We start from the raw sequence: 21,763 nt of genomic DNA on the forward strand, positions 1-21,763 counted from the left end.
TCTTAGGTAAAATGATACCTCCAAATGTATCCATGTAACAGAGTCAGCTAAGTATAATTCATTGGTAAAGACACATTTGGCCAATGAATTCAATAAATAATTTGCAAAAATGTTTAGCAAAAAAGAAACAATTTTTAAAAAGCAAAATTACACTCATATTACATATTTTCTCCTCTTTTTCAGACAAAGGAAAGATGTGTTACAGACCTAAGTCTAGGTAGCCATAACCCCTGAGTGAAATTGTAAGAAGGACTGAATACAAATTAATAACATAACACAATATTTTCAAAAAAATGTAAAAAGGAAATTGTGATATTATCAAAATCTGTGAGAAATACGCCCATGTGGTGGTCGCTGCTGTTGAGACATACAGGTGCTTTTGTTGTTTTTTGCAAGTTTTGGCAAAAAGCAGGAACCAGCTGTAGATGGGGCACCAGTACACTTAAAGGCAACAATTAAATAACTATACAATTTAAATATGAGGAAAAAAAGTAAAGAACATATAAGATATGGAGATTCTAATGCATTCTATGCCCTTTTTTTTGACGTCTTTTAATATGGACTAAAGCTTCATATAAACGGACCTGCACACCAAATTATGGTGACACAGCCAAGGAAACTGATAAAATAAGAATGTTCATCCTTTTATAAAGCCAGTGGTCAAAATTCTCATGAATCTGTGTTTGGATAACCTTTAATCTTCATAATATACAGTCCCCCAATGTAATATTATCCATCTGTTCTTAGAACCTGCTTATTCCAGTAAAGGCTTACAGTGGACTACAGTCTAGTCTGGCAGGGATGGGTGCAAGGCAGGAACTAATCTCAGATGGGATTCAGTACCTACTTTTGGGATGTTGGAGAAATCTGGAGCTCCCAACACCTGAAGAACATGCCATCCCCCTAATAAAATGTGTCTAGACTTCTGTGGCTATAAAGATGCATTACAAACCCTGTGCCTTTTTGATTCATCTAGTGCCACTGTGATCTTTCACCATAAAGATTGTGCATACTGTATGTGTGGATCTGTAACCAAGTAACTCTGAATACTGGTAAAGCATATATTCCAGGAAGCTAAAAAGGTGCTTCCAAGAAGTCGTATAGGACATCTTTCTTATTTGCCTTCTACTACAGTCCCTGGTTTAGGTTAGACTTGGCTCTGACCAAAGGGTATGCAATGGTGTATGAAGAACATCAGAGAAGTTGATTTGTCTCTTCTATTAAATAAAATGGAGCTATGTATTTTTGTTTATCTGGTGCCATGTTACATGAAGGATAATAATAATAATAATAATAATTATAATTCATTACATTTATATAGCGATAAACAAAAACATATTGTAAGAATATCACTGTACTGTGTCCAACTAGCAATACTACTGCTACTACTACTACTACTAATACTACTACTCTGTCTTTGTTTAAGAAGGTTAGCCTCCAATCACAGGTAAGTAAAACTGATTAAATGGTTTCCCCTTCTCTATAAAATGTCTGAAGTTCTTGCTTAATGGCCTTAAAGGGCCATTAAGCCCTTTTACCATTTTATGTTTGAAAGAGACAGGGAATGTGTATGCAGATATACTGAAAATAGAGTAAAAGTTTGAGCCACTTAAGGAAGGGCTTAGTGGCAGAAGTGGCCAGCACTGTGCAGTGAGCTACACCCACAGCCCTAAATGCATGACAGACTTCATCTGAAGTGACAAGCTGATGTGTTATGTGACTCAGACTGTATGTATCATTTAATTCCACCCACATTAACCTCTGTTCAACATGCAAAATGAAGATGGTGTTGAATTAGATGTGTGCAAATAAAAGCATTCGCATAAATGAATTCAATATTAAGGAAGACGTAAGCAAGAGAGAACACAGTGTTCTGACCAGCTCTTCACGTTGCATCAGTATCTAACAGTTAACTCTTGGCTAACTGATCAAATCAACCACATTTCAGATTGTTGCTGGTGTCAACGTGTTTGTACCCTGGGACCTGGTCTATGCCTGGTTCATGTTTTGAAACCAGTACTGATGGCATGGCCCTGTGCTGGAATAAAAGAATGGATTTTAATGATGAATGAGAAACATGTTACATTAATTAATACAGAATGAATGCTAGACTAGTATATTTATTCATACATACATTAATCAAAATCAGGAATGCTGGTTTAGTAAACCTTGATAAATGATAGCTAATTTTAAGAAATTAGATTGATGCAAGTAGATTTACAATAATGCAAATTATCTGATTTTTATATTCAATCTAGTAACTTAGCTTGACTGAGCAAACACATAAAAAATTACCTAAACACTAAGAAAAATATTTTTTGCTCATTCATTTTCTCCACTGAGATCAAGTAGACTCTAGGATGTTAGAGAGGAATAACAAATGCAGGTGGGTCACCCTTATAGTGCAAATGCCACTCTGTCACAAGGCATGCACACAAACAGTGAGACAATTTAATATTGTCATGTCCACCTTGCATTGTGGATTCAGTTGACTTGCACAAACCAGAAGTATCTTTGCAGTGGCCTTGCCATTATGGACACCAGTTCCAGTATAATATGGTAGAGTGGAATGTTGATTTTACAAAAGCTTGAGCATTTTTGAGAATGTTAGGTTCGGTTTATTTTTTAATAATGGCTTTTATTTACAGTACATCTGGGTATCATTTTATTCTAGAACTGTGAGCTAAAAAAAATGAGACAGAAGAGTTTTAAAGAAAATTGACAGATGAACGTTTCACATCTACCAGACAGTCACAGAGGACCCTCCACTGTCACATTTGTCAATTCTTGTGCATGCAGAGCATTTTTCTTAATAGGTTCAGTCTCCTAATTAAACAAGTTTGCTTGTTTAGATTATGCCAGACAGACAGCAGCCATTGAATGACATCCACTTTGCAGTAAGAAGCCTCAGGGTGGATTGGCTCTGAATGTCACCCTATTAATGTGTCACAAGCCACTTAACGGCTACATGCCACTGCATTTTGAATTCTCCGTGGAGTTTATCCTGTTCTGTTGACACACATAAACTGTCAAAGTATATTCTATTTTTGCACTTGCTGACATTTTAATTTTTTAATTCCAAAGTTATTTTCTTTAAGCAACAGAAAACTTTGATGCTAACCTAAAAGACATTCTTAGAATTCCTGTCTTTGCTTCTCCTCTATATTGTATACATTATAGAGTGAGTATTAAAGTAATGCATTACAAAACAATTTCAAAATGTCCTGCCAGAAGGCTGACATGAACTATACATGCTACCCCACAACTGCTTAGCTTCACTGGCATCCTGTACAAGTGCAGTTCTACTTAATTTTAAATCTGTTCTAGTTATTTACAAGCTGTTATTTCCAACACACCAGATCCCCTGTCATTGTTGTTTGCCTCATGCCAATGTGAGAGAAGCTCAAGGCCCTCTGGTTGGTTTTCTCACTATTCCCAAGATGCATCATGCAAATCTCATCAAATTATCATTTGACATTATAGTTCCAGATGCCACCAAGTTTAGTTTTACCTTTTATGACATGAGAAGAGACTTTGTCCTAATCCACCACCAAATTACAGTAGGTGTGGAGTACTTTGAAAATGTCAGTAGGAATTTTAAAATTAATAGTAATGGGGCCTTGTAGCTTGAAAAAGTACATGAAGATTTGGCTGAATGTCTACCTATCTACCCTGTTTAATCCACTTTGGGGCTGGGGCTAATCACAACAACATCAGTTAAGGTTTCAAATTGGTTATAAGAAAGGAGAAGGATCTCAAAGGAGAAAATAAAGGAAAATGGATTTAAAATTGGAAACATTGAAGGTACTGGAGCTGAATGTTTTGGAGTTTATTGGCTGACATATCTAGATATCATAAACAAGAGGGATGAACAAATTTCAGAAGATAGGAAAAGATTTACCCTCATTCCATTGGAGGGTGGCTGTTATCAAGCAGACAACGAAGGAGACTGAGAATGTGTTGAAAAGACAGTTGTGTGTCAAGTGGACTGCATTCTGGTTTCACACATACCAGTGAACAAAGAAAGATTCTTTGCTGAGAGCAGAAGCACGTAGATGGGAACAAGGTGTTTGAAAGATAGTAAAGTATCGGTCTTGTACAGAAAGTGAACAGAGAGCACAGCTGACATCATTGCTTACAGGCAATCTCTATGCAGTATAGAATATCTCTTTCTATAGGGAAACTGCTTCTAATGACCGCTGTAATCTAAATGTCATGTGTTTGCATCTGACCACCGGTAGTTACCACAGTGCAAAATGTGCACCATGTGATGGATCATGGTGTGATTCCATGACAAAACACTTTGCATAGTTAGCAGAATTTGCACTGTGGACAGGTGGAGTGTAGTGGTGGTTCTGTGCAGAAAGATGAGGGATGAGTGAGAGAGTTGTTGTCACCAGGAAGTGCTCTGCTTGCAGTGCTTACAGGCAATCTCTGCACATTCAAAAAAGTTCTTTTATTGCTCTTGCTATAAAAGAAAAATCTTCAGAAGGTCCTTGTAATTGAGAACATCAAGGTTCACAGATGACCACCAGTAGTTACCACACTTCAAAATGCGTGATCTGGGATGAGAACTGAGAAAGTCAGCTCTAGGTCGACAAATGCCAGTATTCCTGAAAAGGTCAGAATGAAAGAAGGGTGTTTTGAGGTAAAAAGTATTATTATTATTATTTATTAAGAACACTATGAACTACAATAGTCTAATTACATACATTCTACTTATTCTTATAACACAGTGGAGTCAGATGAAGTGGAACATTCTCCTTTCCTACACTCATACTGTATATTAAACAAAGTGGGATGCATTATGAGCCAAAGTGCTACTTGGGTAACTTATTATATTTTGACTACAGGGATTGACTGTACTGAACTATGTCTTGGAACTCAGTTTTTTGTCAGTTTGTGATTTGCTACTTTTCGATGCCCAAACCACACTACTGTTAGGGTGGATTACACCTCCAAGTGTCCATAATTACATATGATAAAGATGTTGGAGGGTTTATGTAATTGAAAAATGAAAAGTGTGTCTAAAGAGGCTCACATGTACCAATACAGCATACTTGCAAAGTATACATCTTATTATTGAACATGGGTGACACAGTGAGGCAGCACTGCTTCTTCATTAAACTTTGGCTCAATGTCTGATCTGTGTTTGATATTTGGGTATATTCTGTTTTCTTCTTAAAGATAAATGTCTAATGATTATATTGATTAGTGACTCTAAAGTCTTCTGATGTTAGTGACCACTGATGTGTGTGAGTAGGGTATGTAATGAATAGACTTCCAGGGTTATGTCCAGTGCTGCCAGGATATATTCTGGCTCTCTGTAAACTTGAACAAATGCAGTTTCAGAAATAAATGGTTTATTGAGACAAACCTGCTAGCATGTTAATAATAAATCTGACTTCCTTTTATTTTTCTTGTTTTCATTATTCAGATAGAGGGATGACATATTTGGTGCTGCTGCCTCACAACTTTTACGGTCCACTGTTTAAACCCCAAGTTAGACTGTCTGACTGTCAGTAGCTTGTATACTCTCTTTGAGTCTCCTCTGGACACTCCAGATTCATTCCATATTCTGTACCAGAGATGTACTGATTATTTTAGCTGGAAATGCTAAGCCAGCTCATGTGTGTGTGACTGGGAATGTGGGTGTGAATTTGCTATACAATGGACTAGTGCCCAATCCAGGGGTATTTCCTCTTGGGAAAAGGTCTAACTCCCAGCAACACTAAATTTGTTTGGATAAAGTAGTTTCAGAAAATGGATGAACAGGTAAGGTTATATAAAGTATTGCTTTGATTCTCAGTTTTAATAGCGTATTTAACAGAGTACAACGATTTATTATTTATTTATTCTACTCTGTTCTCTTCGTAATAAGGTCCACAGTTAACAACAGTATGTAATGTGCACAGAGACTTATAATAAGAACAGTTTTATAGGACAATACGAGGTTTACACAGCATGCCGCTAGCATTTCAATACTCTGTTTCAGTTCTTCAGCTTGTTTTCCATTAGAACAAAACAAAAACACAATTCATCCATTCAATTTCTAACTGCATTTCCAGTTCAGCCTTTATCCTTGCAGCACTGTAAATAAAACCATTGTGGGTCACGTACATAGACACAGCCCCACTTACTCACACTGGCTCAAATTAGAGGTACCAAATAACCTAACACACATGAGAGGAAACTCACACAGGCATGAAAAGAACATACAAACTCCACAAACCCAGTTCTCAGTCTGACATTCAAACCCTGTGTTCTGGCACTGTGTGGCAGCAATGCTAACCACTAATTTACAATGCTGCCAAAATGGTTTTTCTCTAAATAATTTTAGTCTGGAATGGACAGAGGACATTATAATTTGTTCTTTAATGACATCTATTTCCCACATTCTGTGAGACTGTCTTAATTTATGCATTATAATTGTGGTCAATGAAACATCATACTGAAACCCAATTTATTTTACTCTAAAAGTTAATAAGAATATTGTCTTTTTACTGCTATGTATTTTCAAGTGTACATCTGTAGTACTAGGGTGTTGTACCGTGTTAGCCATTATGAATGTAGAGAAAAGCCAAGCAAAATGACACCTTTTATTGGCTAACTAAAAAGATTACAATATGCCAGTTTTCGAGGCAACTCAGGCTCCTTCTTCAGGCAAGATGTTTAACATTACAATATGCAAGCTTTCACGGCAACTCAGGCCCCTTCTTCAGGCAAGATGTAATCAAACATCTTGCCTGAAGAAGGGGCCTGAGTTGCCTCGAAATCTTGCATACTGTAATCTTTTTAGTTAGCCAATAAAAGGTGTTATTTTGCATGGCTTTTCTCTACAAGTGTACATCAAAAGATAGGAATACATTCATCCCTAAATCATTATTGAAAGGATGTAGCATCAGCATCTGCTTAGACAGCAACCTTTATGCTACACTTTTACAGTGATCCATCTATCTACTGATCTGTTTAAACCACCTGTAAGGTTGGAGTCTATGCTAACCACGGAAGGGTTTCCCATTCATTGCAGGACTCTCCCACCCACACACTGACACCAGGCAAATGCAATGATATCAATCACCATGAATACTCTTTCTTTGTGATGTATGTGAAAAAAACCTACATATACATGGGGAGAAGGATAGTTATCAGGCCAAGACTTGAAGCGAGTCTCCCAAAGTGGTGAGGCAGAAATATAATTATAATATTATAAATGTACATTTCTGGTGAATAAATATATATTGAGTACAGATCTCTGTAAAAATAAAGTGGGTGGAAAATCTGCCTTGAGATAATACATGCACTCGGAAGACGTATGAGGCACTGGGAAGATTGACAAGTGACTGTTACATAAAGTGGACCTACTGAATCTGTGAACATCCCACAACAGCATGCCCATATAAATATTGTATTATTACGACTACTGATGATTGTGTTCAGTGAGTGACAAAAAGGTGATGGAAGGTGAGGAAAACAGAGATAAAGATCCATATACTCTGATAATTAAAAGTGTGTGGTGTGATTTTTTTAGACTGTGTCACTGTAATTTGGTCAAGATCTTTGCCAGTTAGGCCAGGCTTTCTATATTTTCAGATTTAGTCATTTGATTATATACAGTGTGTGCAGCATACTCACTATCTATTCCATTCTGTTTTGTATAATATTTTATAGCTTTACTACAAAATTGTATTTTTTTGCATCAGAACTATCTCTATATATTATTTATATTGTGTTTGTTTCTGATTCATACTCGAGCAGCAAGCCCAGATAATCAACGTAAATTCCTCAGGGTACAAACTGGCTGTGACAGCAGCTGTTTGCTGAAAGAGCAAGGTGAGCACATTTCTTTGCTGTCAGTTAAATAATGATTTTTTTCTATGCTGTCCATGTTTTGCCTTTTCAGCATATCATAATATACAGTCAGGTTCTAAACATAATGTAGTTTATGTACATCAGCAACTTCCTGATTAACATGCGGAATTTTTACTTAGCATGTTTAACGCATGGTTGTATTTTCTCCTTGTCATCTGATATTTAGCATAAACATCAGCATCGAGTTGGGGAATCTTCATTTATTTGTTTCAATATAGTCTGGAAATGATCAAAAAGGCTCCCAACACATTATAGGAAAATGTGCTTGTTTTGATGGTTATCAACAGATTATCACTCTCAGTGTTATGTACATTTAATGAGGAAAAGAGCCTGAAGTTAAAATTTTTCCAAATGATATTCCACCAAAATTTGTTTTGTGATAGCTGCACTGCTTGAAGTTTAAATATCTGTGAGCTGTCATCATTTGGTAGTATGAACCCTGGAAGGGACTTCAGAGTAGTGTATGTTTGGAATGTTTACAGCACAGCCATTTATGAGACTGCTGCCAATTTTACATACATAGCATTATATATCAAAAATAAATTTAATTAAAAAATCTTTCAATTAATTCTAATACTTGTCTGCATAGAGTTAGTGTTTTCTCATTCTTGTGAGCTGTATTCAAAATAATTAAATAAACAAATAAAGGTAATTAAAAATTACTACTGTCATGTGCACAAAAACCACATGGCCTGAAACACATGCAGTACCACCATCAACCTTGATTTCCCCAATACTGAGCTATCCTGTGTCCATTTACCAGCACTGACTAATGATCTGATATGAGGAAGTGGAAACAGGGAAACTGGAAAATGTCACAGCTCACAAGAATGGGATTATAGACAACACTAACTCTATGCAGACAAGGATTAGAATTAATGCAAAGATTTTTTAATCAAATTTATTTTTGACATTTAATGCTATGTATGTAAAGGTGGCAGCAGTCTCATAAAGTGGCTCACAACACTGGGGCATCACTTTGGTTTGCCACTGTCTTTTTGTCTATATGGATTTTGCATCTTTGCCCAATTTGGCCACTGTTTTCCATTCCAGGGACACTTGGTCAGAGTAGCTATTGATTCTGAATTGCTCCATCGTGAGGCAGTAACCATAAGTACCACTCCTAGTTTTTGTGAGTACTGTATATGCCACTTCCTCATGTTTGAAAACTGAAGTAAGGCATCAAATGGATGGAAATTTAAAGAAGAACGGCTTGAGGCAGCTTTGGGTAAATGTGTAAATACAAAAGTGTGACATGGAATTGTCTAGGCAGTGGACCTCAAAAATAACCTTTAAGTGTTGTAGACACATTTTAGGTTTGTAACAGAGACACAATTGTCTGTATTCAAATTTTTTGTTTAGCTGTTGGCAAGCAGGCGGAGAGACCAGGCAAAGACTTGAAGTAAAATCAGAGCACTAAAGAAAGATAGAGGAAGTAAGAGTCAAAATCCTTTGATTTAGTACAAAGACAGAATGGAATCACCATTCCACCTAAAAGAGAGAGGTACTTAACTGTTTCAGAAGGCTCAGAGGGTGTCAGGTTTCTTGTTTTCTGTTCATTTTGTATTTTAGTTTCTCCTTCTGTTTGACCCCTCCCTTGTGTTTTTCTTTTTTAATAAAGACATGTCAGAGGGGGACACTTTTACATTTTTTTGTGCACTGGGTGGTTCCATTAGGAACCCACTGTTGGGACTGGGGGGTGAGCAGTTAAAAGGCTGTCTGTACTTATTAATGGTATTTGCTGTCTTGCAAGGGAGTCACTGCTTTGAAGTCTGGCCTTGGAGGATGTCTGTATTTACCTGGCTTGGAAATATTGGTTTCTAATCAGCATATCTGTACTTATTAATGTTTGGTAACCATACATTTTGTTAACTTGTGTTTTCCTTAATTGTTAAACCCAGGCAATTTAGATGTGCCATTGATTAAACTGTTTGTCCAGGACTGACAACAGCAGGGACTGAAGTAAATATAAACTCCTGGGCAGCAGAAGGCAGGAGGGACAATCCACAGGAAACGCTGCCAAGACACTCGGACAGGGCACAGGGGCTCGCAGGCAGACAAGGGTACCTGGCTGGCACGACGTAAGGCACAAAGACGGCAACACTTCCAGGGAGGAAGAGACAGCTCCACAAAGAGATGCCGGATGTGGGTTCAGCGAGAGAGGGAATCTACATGAAAGGACCCAGCAAAGCTGACAGACGAGAAATGAGGCGTGCCTAGGTCCCAGCAACACAAGGAGCCCAGAGTGGAAGAAAAAGGAACAACGAAGAGACGCTGACAGGGAGTCAACAATTTGACACAACTTCTGTAGGGGAACGAGTGTCCGGGGAACAGAGTGCATCCATGGACAGTTGAACGATTAAGTGTTGGGTAACACAGTGAGCAACTTGGACTCTGCACCACTAAAGGTTGTATCCTCCAATTCTTGTTTTTACGGACTTTTAGAGTGTGGACTGTGTATTTTCCTTTTAAAAAAAGGAAATTAATTCCTGATATGTTTAGGTTCTGTTATGTTCGTTTATCTTTTTAATGTACCTTACATTGTCTTGTACAATAGAACTTACTGTTGCTTTTTTCTGAAATTACTGTTGTGTCTTTCATTGTGTGTTTACTCACCGCCCAATTTAAAGAAACCTGTGTGCTATTATTGGTAAATTTCAGGAGTTCCCAGTCTCTTAATAAAACTGGGTGGCGTAGTTGGATATTTTAATGGTGTCTAAGTTAGATTACCTATAAGTGTGACCAGACACCTGTTACAGACATCTTTTTTATATCATTTTGGCCTTCTTGGCTTTCATCCTGAGATACAGGACAGTTCAAAAATGCACACTTGACTTATCAATAAACATAAATAGAACACAGAAAGACATTTATTCATTAACCATATTGTATTGTGTTTACAATTTTAACAAATATATAACATAGATAAGGAAGAGGTATAAAACATGGTCAGGGGCAAGATATAATTCTTGCAAACGAGCATTTAAATAGGGCAGGTTTATCATGTTAGGAGGTTAAAATGACTGTTATCATGCTAATTACATATAGAAAATTGTGTCATGCTATTGGTGAACATTGTGTTACCTCCTGTAGGAATCATAAAATCTACATTGTGTAGTTGTATGGTATACCTGGTCAGCAGCCTGAAATGCAAGAGTATGACATCACATACAGATAAAAATGAAATACAGTAAAGGACTTTAAGGAAGAATTAGTAAAGGAGACAGGACTGCAGCTAAAAGATGGACTGCCTCATAGTTCAGTTCCTTTGTCTCTAAATCCAACAGCAACTGTATAACCATCCCCAGAATTGTTTTTTTTTTTCCTTTTTGTTATGGGAGGGCAGATATGGTAAAGGAAAGCAGAAGTAATTAATTTTCAAAAAAAAAAAAGAAAGAAAATAGTTCAACATATTTCAATGAAGGAAAAATGTAGAAGATGAATATCTGCTGGGACTTAATTAAGTTTGCATGCCAACAGATTAACTGATACTAGTCAATGAAAAGAAAGGTAGCTACTCATGGGATGTGATCTCCAGTTAATTGCAGCATATCAAGTAAGTGTTTAATAATAAAGCACAACTGTAATAAAAAGCTTCCTATCCATATTTTTTATTACAATGAAAAAGTATATGATCTGTAGGCTGATACTTCTACTGTTTCTTTAGGTTGAAATGTGAAGTATGCATTTTAGAAGTCCATTATAGTCTATAGACCTTTTAAATTATGGCCCTAAAACCTTGGCACATTTAATGCGTTTTAATAAGATATCTAATCATATGCCATAATCACAAACACATTATGAAGAAGTGTCTGGCGTTAAAAATGCAAAGGCTAAATAAAGTTGTAATTGTCATTAAATCACCTGTATAGACGAAACCTGATACAGTATTACTGCAGGCATGAGATGATCTCTTCTCATACTGCTACATCTATAACACAGTTCAGTGGTGATTATGCTAGTCTGGTTACTGAGTTTCAGTGAGATTCATAACTAGGCTGTTTTTCTGTCTTTATGCATTATACATGGTTTTTATTGCCTCTTTTGCACTGGCAAATTTTAGAGTTCATGGGTTAGAAATATGTAATATAATCAGTAAGAGTGCTGTGTACTGGAAAGCACAAAAGAAGAAGCCATTTTTTTTTTCTACCACCTATCTTAGTGTGTAACACATCATCAGGATGATACAGAGGGCAAGGAGAAGAACACTTGCAACTTCTGATATGCAATGGATTCAGACAGTATTCAGACCTGTTCATTTTCTGCACACTGTATTGTGTTGTACATTTAATTTTAAATGGATACATTTACCATTTTTCACTATCAATCTACACTTAGTGACTCATAACGGCTAAGTGAAAACATCTTTTCGAAAAGGTTTCCAAATTTATTAAAAATCAAAACCTGAACAGTAAATACTTTCTGAATCCACTGTAAATTCTGAATTCCTGCAAAGTTGAGTTTTGCATTCAGAAAAAATCCATGCCATCATCATAGGAAGAAAGGTTCTTAGTTTCTGTCTGGAAAATGCTTTACTGCATTAATTCTGCCATTCATTCAGTATTTAAATAAAGTTCACGAGTGGATAAAAAACCACTGGCCTCATTTCCTTTCCTGTGTAGTCACTTTGTTTAATTATGAGATATGTGTTGTGATTGTTCTCCTAGTACAATGCCTGCTTTGCCAATTCTGACAACAGCCTTGACGATCGCAGTCATAAAGCTGAGTTGAAGACAGAAACGATACAAGCTGATTATGTCCTAAGCCTTATGTTAGTAGATAACAGCAAGGGATGGGTTCCACTGTAGTGCACTTTTCTGCAAGATGGTATTTTTGTGTGCAGAATATATGTAGATTACCATATTAAAAAAACACAGCGTGCTCCTCTGCAGTAATGTGAACAAGAAACTTAAAATATAAAAGATTTTATTAATGTGATGCATCTGATTTGCACACCTATGGCAAAATAAATTGCAGGTAGTCACTGAAGTGTGATTAATGTTTCAGGGAGCAATTTTCCTTGTTTTCATTTAGGTTAGGTTAGTTTAGGAAGACTTTATTATCTCAGAGGAAAATTTGTTTGCAGCAGGAAAAGTACAAAACGTAAGTCACGGTTACACAGATGCAAAAAAATAAGCCATGACACAAAAACTAAAAACCAGAGTTATCTTAAGTATACATACTCAGTATTAGTACAGATGAAGAATAATTACCTTTAACAGTATACAAAATAATAATTCAGAATTTAGTATTTAGCAGTATCCCTACAAGTGAAAGAAATCAAAATGCTAACAGCTGTAGGAATAAAGACCTCTTAAATCTGTTGCTCTTTACCTTCAGAAACCTAAATCTAACAAATCGTACTAGATCATACTACTGGTCAGTAAAGACATGAAAAGACAAATGCATAGTTTAATATTTTATTCTGGGTATAAACTGTGCTGCTATACTTTATCCCTATCTATCATACCTACTCCACTAAACAGTATTGTAACATCAATTAGTTTTGGATGCATTTGTTAAATACATAGGTTGTTTTTATATTTTTTGTCTTTTTGACTTGCACTCTGCACGGTTATCATGTCGCTTTGTGCCACCACTGTACCCTCTCTAGTCCAGTAGGTCATTTGCCCATAATTCCATTTAAAAGAAGCTCTCCCGCTGGTCACCATTAGGCAGTCTGGTCACGTCTAACTCATGTATTACCATTGTGGACGATGTAATCAATGTAAAAAGTATTCACCCTCTTTTAAAGGAATCCATCTAAAAACAATTCTGAAAACGGTAACAGAAAACAATTTAAAATCATGCCTTCGCCCTGTTGGTACAGTATTATGAACCAGCTGTTTATTGAGTAATGTTCTTAATGTAAATGGTGCTTCTTTTCAAGGCATTTGGCTTTCTTGGCATTAATCACCTAGCTGTATGACTAAGCACACATTCATTTATTTAAAAAGACCTTTTATCATAGCTGTCCTGAAAGGAGAGTGATGACGGATCAAACTATAAATTCAATTCAAGATTTTCACAAAGAAGTAATCTGCACCTTGACTTTTAAGATTTTTCCAATGAATTTTAAAATTCTTCTATGTCAGATATTTAATTTCCTTTTTTTTAAGAAAAAGATAGGGATGTAGATTAAGTATGTTTATTTAAATGCAATTGTTGCCACGAAGAGAATGAAATTCATTCAGGAGAGACAAGAAGTTTTAGACAGAAGAGATACCATGTTCCATTCCAATTCCATTTTCACTGCTTTATTATTAAGATTAAAATGGAGCCCATGGTCGACTGCCCAGCTGTCATATATTCCACACTCTAGACTGTTAAAGATGACTCTCTTCACTCATTTTATTATTGTATTTTCCTGGAATCTTGGCATTTGTGAATTATACATTTTCTTTTCCGTTTGAGATTAGGCAAGTTTTCTTAGAGAATAGTCATGGGAATTCTACCAGCATTTTGTCATACCCTTTTAAATATGAGACTCTCTCACTGTTTCAACTTTAACTTTTGTTTGATCAATAATTTTTAGCACTAATGTTGCCAAACGCAAGAATTATTTGAAAAGTAAGCAGAATAGAATTCTTTGCATCAAGGTTCCTAAAAGTAAGCAGTGTCTATAATTAAGTTCTGTATTGGATAGAAAGTTAAGGTCTGTGAAGATGTTGATGAGCCGTAGTAATAGGTCGAGACGCAAAGCTCAGTAAATGGTTTGATAATTTCATGTACTAGATGCTTCAGAGAGCAACTAAGAATCTGTTTTAGGTACTGAAAACAATAAAATGTCTAATTATTGTCTTACTCAGTTTTTCGTAGGATGATAATAGGAATATTTAGCTAATTTTACATTTTGGCCATAATTAACTGTTCACTTTTTCTCTGCAATTCAAAACTTACAGAATATTACTGCACACTCCTGTTTCCAGTTCAATATGTATACACATAACATAATTACAAAAATAAATAAAACCTACCATAGTACTATTACCCAAGAATTAAGATCTACATATGTACTTTATACAACTTACTGTAGAAGCACAATATTAAATGTAAATAATGCGGTCAAGATCTTTGTGAAGAAAAAAAAAAGATGAAACCATCACAAATAATCAGGTGAGTAGTTTCTTTAAGATAGAATGAAATGTTTATGTGTGGTTATTGCTTATATTAATTTATGTAACTTTATATTACAGCACAGACTGTTGATTACTAAAATGCTGTACAAGGAGTTAGTTCAGGGGTGGGCAAAGTCATTCCTGGAGGGCCGTAGTGGCTGCGGGTTTTTGTTCCAACCCAGTTGCTTAATTAAAAAACAATCCTTGGCAATAATTAAATTTCATGGCTTGTTAGTGCTTTAACTCTGCTATGTCAAGTCATTCTCATATCCTAGATTTTTTTTCCATTCTAAGGATATCATCCAAATACTTCGAAGTGTAAAACGGATGGGTAATTCTCAATCCTTCACTTTTTTCTCTTCTCTTTCCTTCCAAGTATTTAATTAAACCAAATAGTGCACGATAAATACACACAGGTGTAAAGGGTAACAAGCAAAAATGGATAACTGCTGGTTTCTTTTGTCATTTGCATCTTATTGCTAATAAGGAGCAATTAAAAACCGAGAATGCAGCTGTTTAAGACTTAAATAAGCAATAAGGGTTCAAAATCTTAATGAGGGAGATAACTAAAATGAAGCAGAAGATATTTCTAGAGCAATAAGGGCTTCTTATTAAGCAATTGGGTTGGAACAAAAACCTGCAGCCACTGCGGCCCTCCAGGAATGACTTTGCCCACCCCTGAGTTAGTTCATACTAGAGGATGTTTTTATGTTAGTTAATGCTAGTTCTGAAAAGCCAACTTAAAATCCAAAGCCTGATGAGTGTGTCTGATTCTAGCTTATTACAATATGTACTAGTTTATAAAAAATGTTTACGAAAATCAGGTTTAGTTTTTGGTGTGGGATGTGGTTGTCATATTTAGTGACTTTTTTCTTACCTTAGTATTTTATTTGATGAGATCTTATTAAAATGTGGTACACTTTACGTTTTGGCATGTATGTACTGTATAGTCACAGTACCATGTTGCTTAAAAACAAATCGGGTCAGTTTCAAGAATAAAATGCATTTCATATCTTTGGCTTGAAAACACATATATAGCAGTGCCTCATTCTGCAGTAACCCACATCAGGGAGGGGAAGGTGCAAAACATTGGCTTTATTCTGGTAAAAAGTTTGGGAGGGGGGGAAACTGTCATTAAGAATTATAACACAGTATAAGTGTACACGTTTAAGTGCTTGAGCCTGTTAATATTCCACTGACAAGCCTCCCATCCACTATATAACCTGCTCATCCTATTAAGGGCTGCAGCTCTCTGGTACAACCATGTCAGATATGGGCACAATCAGGGAGAAGCGTATAGCAAATGCCAGTCCACTGCAACACACTCTTGCACTTACTCAGACAGCATCGATTTACAGTGGCCAATTAACTTGACATGGTTTATATTGTGTTAGGAAACCTATTGCTGATGTATACATATTGTAAATTATGAATATCTGAAGCCACAATCACAAATTAATGCTTTTGAGAAGTAAAAAAGATGCCAGTATTATCATGGAAAATTTTTAATTTTCACTTTTTGGGTACTTCAAAAACATTTACTTAATGTAAATGATCTCATCATGATTAATAAATGAATGCTTATTTTGTACTGTTCATTAGATATGCTTCTTCTTGCTCTACATTTAAATTTCAAGTCCATTTTTAACACACATATATTTCTTGTGGGTTAAATAATCAAATTTTATCAATCACTACTCAACAGTTATTTTTATTTATTTGTATTTTATAGTTTATTATTTTCAGATTGTGATGACAAGTACTGACCTACATAGACTAACATACTCCTGAATGTAAAAAAAACTGATATACAGTAGTTCTAAATGACCCTTTATTTGCACTACTAAAATAAAAAAAAGTACTTGGTGGTAAATAAATGCAAAGTATACACTCTCAGTTTTGAAGTATAACATCCGTTTTCAAGAAAGTGACACATGATTATTAGATCGGAGGCATACTTTCTTGTTTTGTTTTATCTGTTTGGTTTCCCATGGCTTCATTTTTGTAACTCTAATACACAGAAATGAACAACATAAATTGAAAAGATGGCGACTCAGATGCAGCAAATGCACACCATCAGAGAGCAGTAGCCTTGTCATACAAATTGAAAATTTCCTGTGACATTTTTTTACGGTGATATTTCCATCCCCCTGTCTTAATGAATGTGCAAAATGTGTTTTGTGTCAGTGTCCCCTTTGGAATTGTATGATTAGATTTTTTTCTCCACATAGGAAGAGAATATGTTTTCTTGTTGACTTTTATTAGAAATTTTCATTTGCTTCTTTTCTGGGAGAATAAGCTATTTGTGAATTTCTTAATGTTGGCCCCAGTCTTCCAAATACAAAGAATGATGTGGGGGACTACACCAACTTAAATATTAATTAGCAACTTTAATTTCTGCTTTTACATTTGAATTATGTGCCAGTGAAGATATTATTTAGCTAGTGATAGACAGAGAGGTAACCATTCCAATGATGTTTACTGAAACAATGAGACCACAATTTTTTTCCTTCTTATTCATTTTAACAAAGTAATATTAAATAATGTGATTAGCCAAAGTGATGATAGTTCAGTCAAATTTGAGGCTGAGAGAAACTGAGTTCCAGAAACAATGGAACCAGGTATTGCTTCAAACAAATATCCATCCATCCATTATCCAACCTGCTATATCCTAATTACAGGGTCACGGGGGTCTGCTGGAGCCAATCCCAGCCAACACAGGGCACAAGGCAGGAACCAATCCCGGGCAGGGTGCCAACCCACCACAGGACACACACAAACACACCCACACACCAAGCACACACTAGGGCCAATTTAGAATTGCCAATCCTCCTAACCTGCATGTCTTTGGACTGTGGGAGGAAACCGGAGTGCCCGGAGAAAGCCCACGCAGACATGGGGAGAACATGCAAACTCCATGCAGGGAGGACCCGGGAAGCGTACCCAGGTCTCCCAACTGCAAGGCAGCAGCACTACCCACTGCGCCACCGTGCCGCCCCTCAAACAAATATTCTTTTCAAAAATGTAATTTAACTTTTTTCTCTCTGTCTTCTGTAATACCGGAAAAAAAAACAAAAAACCAAACAATGTTGCTACCTAGTGTGCCTGATGTTAGAATGGGATGATTATATTCTATAAAGACCAAGAGCACATACAGATAAAATTTGTCAACAAGTTAGCTAGATGCTGGTAGACACTTTCAGAGGCAAATTAATGGTACTTAATTGTCACTAGCTGTAAAAGAACTTCTTGCATTCTGTGGAAAGAAGGCTATAGTATTGGACCGGTGCATAGTGCTTACAGCTGCAAGTGGAAAGGAATAATGGAGAAAATGTAACTCGTTTGCTTAAATTCTTGTTGCATATACAATGTGGTGGGCGGCTGGGTCCCATGCCCGGCTGGGACGCCCTTCTACATATGTTCCAGGGGAGCAACCATGGGCGTCTCAATACCTCCCCCCGGGACACTTGGTGGCAGCCTCCCTGGCTGACGATGGTGCCTCAGTTTCCCGCAGGGCTCCATGGGAGATGGAGTTCTCCACAGCCCTGTTGGGATCTAGGGTGGCTGCCATGGGGTGCTGCATGGGTCCCTGAGCCGGCCTGGACAACTCCACACCCCGCCCCGGGAGTGCAATCAGAAACAGATGATCAAGCACCTGGAGCACTTCCGGGTGGGCTATAAAAAGGGCCAGCAACCACCACTCAGGAGCCAGAATCGGGAGGAAGAGGATGAGGTTGCCAGGGAGGAGTGATTGTGCCAAATGGGAGTACAGTAATCCCTCCTCCATCGCGGGGGTTGCGTTCCAGAGCCACCCGCGAAATAAGAAAATCCGCGAAGTAGAAACCATATGTTTATATGGTTATTTTTATATTGTCATGCTTGGGTCACATATTTGCGCGGAAACACAGGAGGTTGTAGAGAGACAGGAACGTTATTCAAACACTGCAAACAAACATTTGTCTCTTTTTCAAAAGTTTAAACTGTGCTCCATGACAAGACAGAGATGACAGTTCTGTCTCACAATTAAAAGAATGCAAACATATCTTCCTCTTCAAAGGAGTGCGTGTCAGGAGCACAGGCTGTCAGAAACAGAGAGCAAAGCAAACAAATCAATAGGGCTGTTTGTTTTTAAGTATGCGAAGCACCGCGGCACAAAGCTGTTGAAGGCGGCAGCTCACACCCCCTCCGTCAGGAGCAGGGAGAGAGAGAGAGACAGATAAAAACAAAGAGTGAAAAATCAATATGTGCCCTTTGAGCTTTTAAGTATGTGAAGCACCGTGCAGCATGTCGCTTCAATAAGCAGCTGCACACAGAAGGTAGCAACGTGAAGATAATCTTTCAGCATTTTTAGAGAAGCGTCCGTATCGTCTAGGTGTGCGAACAGCCCCCCTGCTCACACCCCCTACGTCAGGATCAGAGAAAGTCAGCGCAAGAGACACAGAGAAAAGTAAGTTGGGTAGCTTCTCAGCCATCTGCCAATAGCGTCCCTTGTATGAAATCAACTGGGCAAACCAACTGAGGAAGCATGTACCAGAAATTAAAAGACCCATTATCCTCAGAAATCCGCGAACCAGCAAAAAATCCGCGATATATATTTAAATATGCTTACATATAAAATCCGCGATAGAGTGAAGCCGCGAAAGGCGAAGCGCGATATAGCGAGGGATCACTGTATTGTGGTTTATTGGAAGTACTTATTTGGACTGTGTTGTGCCTCTGTATTGTGCCTGTGCCTGTGAAGAAAAATAAAAGTCCTTTGTGTTTTTACATGTGCCTCTGTCTGAGTCTGTGCCGGGTGGGGCGCTATACAGCATCTGGTTTCACAACAGTATATTTGTGTGCTTACGTAACTACTTAATGCGTCTTGCTATTCAGTATCCAGACCTTCAACTTTTGCTCTCAAGGTTGCTCTAGTCTAGACCAAGTAGCTATATGCTTGGCTATGTGTAAAAACTGGTGACGATAAATAAATACGAAAAATATCTTAAGTTTGCCAACAGATGGAGATGGAGCAAATGGAACATGTGCGTGCACATTGAAATGTAGTACAAACATGAATACAGTATTAAGATTATAAACACATATTATCTCCATCAGCCTTAAAATCTGTTTACTATATGTGGGTTGTCTAAATTAGAGTTTCTGGCATGTGCTTTTTACTATGCATCTTCATATTCACTGCATTCATTTCTGCATGCTGTGTGCACTGAGTTATGCTGTACCCTGCTTGGGAATATACAAACAAGATTTATATTTGTAAAATCTAACACATTATTCAGGAGGTATATAACATCTTAAAGGTGTTTTATTCTAGTCTAGGTATAGTAATATACAGAGCCTTGAATAGGGCATTATTTTTGAAAGTCCACATCCACTTTAAACTAAAGAACACATTTTTTAAGCCTAAGAAAAAATACTTAAGATTATATTACAAAAATATCATACAGTATGCTCTAGGAATAAAGTAACAGAATAGCCCAAAAGAAAATATGACAGAAAAAAGAAAGCATCCTTTTTATACAACTTACTGTCTTGTTATCAGAGTTACCATGTCAGGCATATTACAAATTATTCAACTCACATTGCTTATCCTCTTGTGGTAGAACATGAAAGTAACTAAGGGCAGCACAATACATTGTCTCAAATGCCACTTCCTCTCAAAACTTTATTCCAGGTAAAATTTGAACAGAAGGCAAAAGCGTGTCCAGATATTTTGCTTTACACATCACCAGAATGACAGATGTTGAGGTTACAAGGCAATCTTAAAAAGCATACACATCCATTGTGATCCACATAAATAGAAATACTGAGCAATGAATAAACACAGACCTGATGACAGAGATGACACAGAAGACAAATGCATTTTGTAGATAAGGATGGATGCTGTTAGTGTCTGAGAAAGGCATTCATTGTAATGAATATGGCTTTTATTTAATAACTTTGAAATAAATAAAACAGAAACTTACCTATCAGTACCATTCCATGCACATTCAAACTTGTCAAAGATGCAGTCATTCTCATATAGGGAGCAAAGTTTGCTCCGGAGGTAATCATGAACCTGTAAGAGACAACATAACCAGCACTAATAATGGTCTGCCTATGAACCTGTATTTCATATGCTTGGGAAAATAATAAAAATATAGCATTATCTACCTATCTATTGCTTTAAATATCTCTTTAGCATTTTATTTGTATAGCACCTTTCATATCAATCTATATAACTACTATATATCTATAAGTATAGAGGCTATAAATTCTAGTAAAGGTGTTCTATAAAAAATGACTGATATGGTGGTTCTTGCTTTGCACCCAATTCAATTTTGTTAGGCTCTGTAGATGAATGAATGCTTAGTTTAATAATTAACTTATGAAGAGGTCTCCTCAAGCTGGGGGTAAATCTTTTGGACCATTCATTCATCACCAGAGACCTCACTTAGTTGGAACAGCACATGTCCTGGACTTTAAAGGAAAGTCAGAGTTTATGTCAAAACAGCATGGGCCTCCACATCCAACACAAGCTATTGTACATGCCTGTGTGTCTGGTTTACGGGCTGGCCCTTGACACCTGACAATTAAATGGCAAATCTCAGACAGTTCTACATGCTGTTTTATATTGCACTGCCTCTCCAGTTTCTGACTCTGATCTTTAACTGAGCCACTCTGCCTCTTGTACTGTATGTTAAACTCTCTTACTTCAGGTAAGCCTCCTTATGAAAATACTCATCATTTAAAACAGTTGCAGATAAATATGCTGTAGGTAAATGGAAGCTGAG

The 21,763-nt window shown here is 36.9% G+C and overlaps 2 protein-coding genes across 3 annotated transcripts in view; both read right to left on the reverse strand.

Annotated features, from left to right (window-relative positions):
• LOC114651841 (janus kinase and microtubule-interacting protein 1-like) overlaps positions 1-21,763 on the reverse strand; it is a 558,596-nt gene that overhangs the window by 507,848 nt on the left and 28,985 nt on the right. The window lies entirely within an intron of this gene.
• Positions 1-21,763, reverse strand: part of LOC114651844 (serine/threonine-protein phosphatase 2A 55 kDa regulatory subunit B gamma isoform) — a 265,474-nt gene that overhangs the window by 3,781 nt on the left and 239,930 nt on the right. For both annotated transcript variants that reach the window (XM_051928221.1, XM_028801862.2), the window contains one exon: positions 20,957-21,048. In XM_051928221.1, the coding sequence (XP_051784181.1) occupies positions 20,957-21,048 (92 nt within the window). The remainder of the gene's footprint in view (positions 1-20,956; positions 21,049-21,763) is intronic.

The sequence above is a fragment of the Erpetoichthys calabaricus genome, chromosome 5 (assembly GCF_900747795.2).
Source record: "Erpetoichthys calabaricus chromosome 5, fErpCal1.3, whole genome shotgun sequence".
NCBI lineage: Eukaryota > Metazoa > Chordata > Cladistia > Polypteriformes > Polypteridae > Erpetoichthys > Erpetoichthys calabaricus.